The following is an 8902-nucleotide window of genomic DNA, read 5'->3' as shown; positions in this document are numbered from 1 at the left end:
CTTATCTACTGTAAATACTGGCCGAAAGTAATTATTCAACATATCTACCATTTTCCCATTGTCATTGATAATATCACCACTTTCTATTTTAAGGGCCCAACATTGCATCTGACCATCCTCTTTTTCCTAATGCAACTGTAAAATTTCTTTGTACTAATTTTGATATCTCTTGCAAGATTCTTTTCATACTCCCTTCTTGTAGCTCTAACTAACTGTACTGTGATCCCTTGCTTTCTCATTCGTCAGATTCTGTGCTATTTTTTGCATTTTTATATGCCCTTTCGTTTTATGCTGGTGCACAGACGTGAGTTTAATTCCCACCATGGCAGCTGGGGGAATTTAAATTCAGTTAATTAAATAAATCTGGAATTAACAATAAAAGCTGGTATCAGTGATGCTGACCATAAAACCATGACAGTATTGATAGGAATGACCATTGCACAGTCCTTGTCATAAAAACCTAATTAGTTCACTAATATCCATGAAGGAAGTCTGCCATCCTTACCGGATCTGGCCGATATGTGATTGCAAACCCAAAGCAATGTGGTTGACTCTTAACTGCCCTCTGAAATTGCCTAGTAAGCCACTCAGTTGCACCAAACCACTAGAAAGAATATTCACTGAGGGAGCACCTTCACCACACGGACTGCAGCGGTTCATGAAGGCGGCTCATCACCACCTTCTCAAGGGGCAATTAGGGATGGGCAAGAAATGCCGGCCTTGCCAGGGACACCCACATCCCAGGAACAAATAATTTTTTTTAAAAAGATCGGTCAGTAGTGGTGCTACTGAGTCATTCTTAGTGATGGACATTGAAGTCCCCCTGAAGTCTCTGTTGTATCATTCTATGAACAACTTATTATGCTCACTTTGAATTTGGTTTAAATAACTTAATGGTGCCAAGGGAACAGTTTGTTCTGCTGATACCAATTTTAAGTTATAATTGTGAAAATGAACGTGTACTTCAAGTTGTTGAACAGAATTTATTTTTTCAGATTAAATTACGTTTACGAATATGTTTTTAGAAGCAGATATGCACTCTTCTGTCCAGGAATGGGACACTCGAGTGATGGGAATACCGTCCTTTGGTAATGAGCAGTTTGCACTCCCAACACCTCCATCCTGTTTATCGATGGGGAGCAGTTTTCCCATTTCCTACTCCAGTCAGATGGTGAGTTTCATCTTCATATGTTTCAAATCGAAAACTACCGACCTGTTATTGGCCGATTGCTCTTTGATATGCAATAATTGAAGAAATGAAAGTGAAAGTATAGATTCCGGAATAAGAGGCAGTGGAGACGAAATGGCTGCCACCAAACAGGTCTTCACCCTGACCGAGGATTTAACCTGCTCCATCTGCCTGTCTCTGTTTGTGGAGCCGGTGCGACTGGACTGTGATCACAACTTCTGTAAATCCTGTATCGAACGGTGTTGGGAAAACAAGGAGCAGGCCGTGTCCTGCCCGGAATGTCGTGCAGTCTTCCCCCAGAAATGTTATAAAAATACCAGGGTGTTGGCCAATCTCTCCGAGAAAACTCGGCAGCTGGAGCTGACCCCGAACCCGGAGAAGGGCCAGTCTCACTGTGAGGAACACGATGAGAAGCTGAAACTGTTCTGTGACGATGATCGGACTCTGATCTGTGTCATTTGTAGAGATTCTCCGGCACATTCAGAGCACAGGTTCCTGCCGGTCGGGGATGCAGTGAGAAAGTACAAGGTAAAAAGGCAGAAGTGTCTTCGACCCCACGGACTGTTTGTGATGTTATTGTTCTTTAGAAGTGGAGTCATTTCTAGTTCTATTTACTCTACTTTTACTCAGAAGAGCAGGGGAGTGGGACTAATTGGATTGCTCTACCAAAGGGCTGGCACAAGCATAATGGGCCGAATGGCCTCCTCCTGTGCTGCATCGTTTGATTCTACGTCTCACTTCCCAGTAGTGGCCAGATTAAAAATATGGGAGCTGATAGTGTGGAAAATTGCTGCGATTGCTGTACTTTGGCGCTCATCACATAAATGATTTGGACTCTGAAATCATAAGTACAATTTAAAAATGTGCGAATGGCTCTAAATTGGAGGATTTAATTAACACTGAGGAAGATTGAGACAAAATGCAAGAAGACATTAATAAACTTGCAGAATGGAGTGTATTTGGCAAATTAATTTTAATATAAATTTCAATATGACCTCATAAAAGGAGGCCATGTCCTACAAATCTAATTGTATTTTTTAAGAAGTTACGAAGTTAATGGATGAGGAAGCCCGGTAGACATTGTCTACTTAGACTTACAAAAAAGATTTTGATAAGGTGCTCACAAGAGACTTCTCTACAAGAGTCTCTTGTATTAATGGTAATATATTGAGTTGGATTGAGAACTGGCTGGCAGGACTTCTCCAGGTGGAGGTGTTGGGAGATTGGGCTCATTACTGGCAAATTATGTTCAATTTGGATAAGTGCAGTGTTATAGATGTGGGCAAGGCGAGTGTTCAACGCTCATACACCCTTCAGAGAAAAGCATTAAACAATGTGGAGGAGGAAAGAGATCTGGGCGCTCTCGTGCATAGATCTCTAAAGGTACATGAGCAATGCCATGAAGCGATAGCTAGAGCAAATAAACTGTTGGGGTGCATTCACAGGATAATTGAGTATAAGACCAAGCATACTATATTGTCCCCGTACAAGACTGGCCAGGCCTCACCTGGAATACTGTGTCCAGTTTTGGTCTCACACGGTAGGCGATATCGAGGCTTTGGAAAGGGTGCAGAGGAGGGCCACGAGACTTAATTCCCAGTCTAAAGTCCCTTACTTATCAAGACAGACTAAAAGAATTGGGATTCTACACTGTAGAGAAGTGTAGATTTAGGGGGATCTGATTGAAGTTTATAAGATCATGAAGGGAATAAGACTACAACACCAACAATAATAATTTGTATTTATATAGAGCCTCAACTATTTATAATCTATATTACTGACTTGGATGAAGGAACTGAGTGTAAGGTAGCCAAGTTTGCTGATGATACAAAGATGGGTGGGAAAGCAAATTGTGAGGAGGACACAAAGATTCTGCAGAGGGATATAGACAGGTTAAGTGAGTGGGCAAACATCTGGCAGATGGAGTATAATGTGGGAAAATGTGAGGTTATCCACTTTGGCAGAAAAAATAGAAAAGCAAATTATAATTTAAATAGAAACAAATTGTAAAGTGCTGCAATACAGAGAGACCTGGGGGTCCTTGTGCATCAAACAAAAAGTTAGTATGCAGGTACAGCAAATAATCAGGAAGGCAAATGGAATGTTGGCCTTTATTGCAAGGGGGATGGAATATAAAAGCAGAGAATTCCTGCTACAACTGTACAGGGTATTAAGCCACACCTGGAGTACTGCGTACAGTTTTGGTCTCCGTATTTAAGGAAGGATATACTTGCATTAGAGGCTGTTCAGAGAAGGTTCACTAGGTTGATTCCGGAGATGAGGGGGGGTTGACTTAGAAAGAAAGGTTGAGTAGGCTGGGCCTATACACATTGGAGTTCAGAAGAATGAGAGGTGATTTTATCGAAACATATAAGATAATGAGGGGGCTCGACAAGGTGGATGCAGAAAGGATATTTCCACTCATAGGGGAAACTAAAACTAAGAGACATGGTCTTAGAATAAGGGGCCGCCCATTTAAAACTGAGATGAGGAATTTCTTCTCTGAGGGTTGTAAATCTATGGATCTCTGCCCCAGAGAGCTGTGGAGGCTGGGTCATTGAATATATTTAAGGTAGAGATAGACAGATTTTTGAGCGATAAGGGAGCAAAAGGTTATGGGGAGCGGGCAGGGAAGTGGAAGAGTCCATGATCAGATCAGCCATGATCTTATTGAATGGCAGAGCAGGCTCGAGGGGCCCAATGGCCTACTCCTGCTCCTATTTCTTATGTTCTTATGTAAAACGACCCAAGGTGCTTCACAGGGGTGTTATAAGACAAAAATTTGACACTGAGCTACTTAAGAAGATATTATGGCAGATGAGGTCAAAGCGGTAGGTTTAAGGTGCATCCTAAAGGAGGAAAGAGAGGTAGAGACATGGAGAGGTTTAGGAAGAGAATTCCAGAGCTTAGGGTTTAGGTTATGTTCCAGATGACAATTTGATCTGATTAAATAGGTCAGGGAGGACAGGGGCTATACATTTAAGTTGTGCAAGGCCAGATCTAGGTTAGATGTCAGGTGATGGCTCCTTTCTCAGAGAATAGGGGACCTCTGGAGCAGGCTGGTAGCTTGTTCGGTGGACATAGATCCATTGAATTCCTTTAAGCGAGAGCTGGGCCTTTTCTGATTGGGGTGGGGGACATTACCTCTTACAAAATGTAGGTATTTCAGGGAATTCATGGCAAAGTGATCTGGACTAGGTTCAATCACTAGATAGGACAGAGAGGAATTTTCCCAAGTTTTTTCCCCAAATCATCTCGATTTTTATCTTGTTTTTCACCTCTCTGAGGATTAACCTGATAGAGGCCTTTAAGATTATGTAAGGGTTTGATAGGGTAGATGTTTCCACTTGTGGGGAGTCCATCAATATAAGATAATCACTAATCAATCCAATAGGGAATTCAGGAGAAACCTCTTTAGCGAGAGAGTGGAGAGAATGTGTAACTTACTACCACAGGAAATGGTTAACGCAAATAGCACAGGTGCATTTAAGGGGAAGCTAGATAAACACATGAGCGAGAAAGGAATCAAAGGTTATGCTGAGATGAAGAAGGGTGGGAGGAGGCTCATGTGGACGATCAACACCAGATGGGCCGAATTATTACATTGGATTACACAGGTTATCAGACACAGGAACAGGCCGTTCGGCCCAACCAGTCCATGCCGACACTTATGCTCCAGTCGAGCCTCCTCTCAACTTTTATAGAAACATAGAAATTGGGTGCAGGAGCAGGCCATTCAACCCTGCACCACCATTCAATAAGATCATGGCTGATCATTCAACCTCAGTACCCCTTTCCTGCTTTCTCTCCATACCCCTTGACCTCTTTGGCCGTAAGGGCCATATCTAACTCCCTTTTGAATATATCTAACGAACTGGCTTCAACAACTTTCTGTGGTAGAGAATTCCACAGGTTAACCACTCTCTGAGTGAAGAAGTTTCTCCTCATCTTGGTCCTAAATGGCTTACCCCTTATTCTTAGACTGTCACCCCTGTTTCTGGAACTCTCCAGCAACGGGAACATTCTCCCTGCTTCTAACCTGTCTAATCCCGTCATAATTTTATATGTTTCTATGAGATCCCCTCTCATTCTTCTAAACTCCAGTAGATACAAGCCCAGTTGATCCAGTCTCTCCTCATATGTCAGTCCTGCCATCCCGGGAATCAGTCTGGTGAACCTTTGCTGTACTCCCTCAATAGCAAGAATGTCCTTCCTCAGATTAGGAGACCAAAACTGAACACAATATTCAAGGTGAGGCCTCACCAAGGCCCTGTACAACTGCAGTAAGACCTCCCTGCTCCTATATTCAAATCATCTAGATATGAAGGCCAACATGTCATTTGCCTTCTTCATCGCCTGCTGTACCTGCATGCCAACCTTCAATGACTGATGTAACATGACACCCAGGCCTTCTTGCACCTCCCCTTTTCCTAATCTGTCACCATTCAGATAATATTCTGTCTTCCTGTTTTTGCCACCAAAGTGGATAACCTCATATTTATCCACATACTGCATCTGCCATGCATTTGCCCACTCACCTAACCTGTCCAAGTCACCCTGCAGCCTCTTGGCATCCTCCTCACTACTCGCACTGCCACCCAGCTTAGTGTCATCTCCAAACTTGGAGATATTACATTTAATTCCGTCATCTAAATCTATCAGCAAAACCCTCTTCTCCCTCATATGCTTGTCTAGTATCCCTGTAAAGGCATCTATACTATTCCCCACTCCATGTGGTAGCGAATTCCACATTCTCACCACACTCTGGGTAAAGAAGTTTCTTCTGAATTCCCTATTGGATTCGGTCTGTTTCTGTGCTGTACATTCTATGTAATTACAGATTATTTCAGAGAGTATACAAGGTGTAATTCAACACTAAGAAAGTGAAATTAATGTCGGATTTTCACTTTACCCATTGAAATGAACAGGCGGCTAGACAGCAGTTTAATGATATATTTGTCACTATGTTTGTGCCCCTTTAAGTGTGCGAATCTCCTCTCTTTATATCCACATGCAGATCTTTGTATCTGAGTATTTGTATGTGTCTGTCCCTTTCTGTGGGACGCTTGCGTCTGCGCACACTTGGAGGCCGAACTCCAAGCCATCATCAACACCTTCACCGAGGCATACGAGAGCATGAGCCTTACATTAAACATCCATAAGACAAAGGTCCTCCACCAACCTGACCCCGCTACACAGCACTGGCTCCTGGTTATCAAAATCCATGACAAGGCCTTGGACAATGTGGACCATTTTCCATGCCTCAGGAGCCTTCTGTCAACAAGATCAGACATCAATGACGAGGTCCAACACCGCCTTCAGTGTGCCAATGCAGCCTTTGGTCATCTGAGGAAGAGAGTGTTTGAAGACCAGGACCTCAAACCTGGCACCAAGCTCATGGTCTACAAAGCAGTGGTGATACCCACCCTCCTGCTTGGCTCCTGTATACATCGGGCACCTCAAAACACTGGAGAAGTACTACCAACGTTGCCTACGCAAGATCCTGAAAATCCGTTGGCAGGATAGGCGCACGAACGTCAGTGTTCTCACTCAGGCCAGCATCGAAGCATTGACCATGCTCGATCAGTTCTGTTGGACGGGCCACATCATCTGCATGCCTAACACGAGACTCCCAAAACAAGCGCTCTGCTCAGAGCTCCGACACGGCAAGTGAGCTCCAGGTGGGCACAGGAAACGCTTCACAGACAGCCTCACAGCCTCCTTGAGAAAATGCAACATCCCCATCGACACATGGGGATCTCTGGCCCAAGACCGCCTAAAGTGGAGGAAAAGCATCCGAGAAGGTGCTGAGCACCTCGAGTCTCTTCGCCGAGAGCAAACTGAAGCCAAGCGTCGACAGTGGAAGGAGCGCGTGGCAACTCAGGAACCCCAATCTCCCGTTCCTCCAACCAGCGTCTGCCCCACCTGTGACAGAGACTGTAGGTCCCGCATTGGACTCTTCAGTCACCTGAGAACTAATTTTTAGTGTGAAAGCAAGTCATCCCGATGATGATGCTGATGATGTATCCACCTGTCTGTGTTATCTCGATCCACGCTATCTGCCTGTCTCATCTCTCTCTCTCATAGTAATGAAAACTAGTTGCTCAGGGCGAATGATGTGGCGGGGATCAGAGAAAGTCAGTGGGCAAAGACTGTTCAAGTGTCATGAATAAATAGAAGAGTGATCTGAGGTATAGGCTGAGTGCAGTATTAATTGGAGAGTGAGGAGCAACATTACAGAAGAGATTTATTTTTAAATATGAATCATCTCAAGTGTTACAAGATTGCATAGTTTTACATTAGGTGCTTTAATACGCAAAATTAAAACAGATAAAACTGAAATTATAAATGCATTGAATAAAGTGTAATGTGAAAGATAAAGCATTAGTGCGATGTCAAGTCCTTGCAGAGAACCAATAATATGGCGCACGGATAATTCCAGGACTAATATTAATACAACTCAGTCGTAAAATAAAACAGTCTCTCGGAGGGATGCATTTATGATCCTTTACAAGGCGAAAGAAGAAATCGTGATTTGTTTTGCAACATAACTAGCAAGGAGTGTAAGAATGGTGTGAGGATGTTGTTGGGGTCCCGAGGGCCGACAGTGCAGTGTGGAGGCTCCTCGAGGGGCTGCTGTCTCCGATCAGTCGGCCGCCCGTTCTGCACTATCACCACGATGAATTTCTATCCCCACGCATGTGAGTGAAAGAGATTTATTTATTCCTAAAAAGTGACATTTGCACTTAAATGAGGATGAACTATGTGCCGAGATAAAATAATAGCCTCTGTTCATACTCATTTGTGTGAAGCGTTTAACTTTGTCATTTTTATTCTTCCGAGTTCCAGCACCACTGATTTTCGACCCAAACACGGCGTCTCCTCGGCTTGTCCTGTCTGATGACCAGACCAGCATAAAACTCAGTGCCAGGAAATATAGGTTTTGTGATATTCTAGAGAGTTTCGATATGAGTCCCAGTGTGCTGGGATCAGAGGGATTCACATCAGGGAAACACTACTGGGAGACGGAGGTGGGGGACAAGGTTGAGTGGATTGTGGGTGTGGCCACATAGTCAGCCAATAGGAAGGGAGAGATCAGTCGTCTCCCTGAAAATGGATATTGGACTCTGTCATTGACAAATGGAGACGAGTATGAGGCCGACGAGATTCTTGCATTGAGCATGAAACCCAAGACCATCAGAGTTTACCTGGACTACGAGGGAGGACAGGTATTATTTTACAATGCTGATGATATGTCTTATCTCTCTACTTACATTGACACATTCACTGCGAAACGTTTTCCTTATTTCTCTCCTTATGTGAACGATGGTCATACAAATGCTGAGCCTCTTAAATTGCACCATTTAGCAATCTAAAACCTTAAACTCTTGAAGTGAGACCCAGGAAAGAGCAATAATCTTGATCTCACCGCTGTGTACATTATATTGCATGCACATTCAAACAAACTAGAGCAAAATTGACACAGATTGAAAACCCATTTAAGTAAAGGGAATGATATTTCTATCTTTGTTGATCGGTGTAAGGAAAGGGTTAATTAGACTGTCTTGAGGTCTGCTAGCACCATACTCCTATGTACTTCTCATTATATTGTAGTAATAGCAACCTTTAGCTTTTGCCTGTTAAGCGAGGAAGTATAAATCAATGTAAGTGCCGTTTGACTGAGTTGCTGGATTGAGACTGATCTTTAAAGGA

At 43.4% G+C, this 8902-nt stretch overlaps 1 protein-coding gene across 1 annotated transcript; it reads left to right on the top strand.

Moving 5' to 3' along the window:
• The first annotated feature begins 1006 nt into the window (after positions 1–1006).
• Positions 1007–8530, top strand: LOC139230438 (zinc-binding protein A33-like). The gene is made up of 2 exons (XM_070862272.1): positions 1007–1717; positions 8039–8530. Exons 1-2 carry the CDS (start codon positions 1304–1306, stop codon positions 8045–8047), a joined length of 423 nt encoding a protein of 140 aa, XP_070718373.1. The 5' UTR covers positions 1007–1303; the 3' UTR covers positions 8048–8530.
• Positions 8531–8902: the final 372 nt, after the last annotated feature.

This window comes from Pristiophorus japonicus, chromosome 19, assembly GCF_044704955.1.
Source record: "Pristiophorus japonicus isolate sPriJap1 chromosome 19, sPriJap1.hap1, whole genome shotgun sequence".
Lineage (NCBI taxonomy): Eukaryota > Metazoa > Chordata > Chondrichthyes > Pristiophoridae > Pristiophorus > Pristiophorus japonicus.
This window is presented reverse-complemented; position numbering and strand designations above follow the sequence as displayed.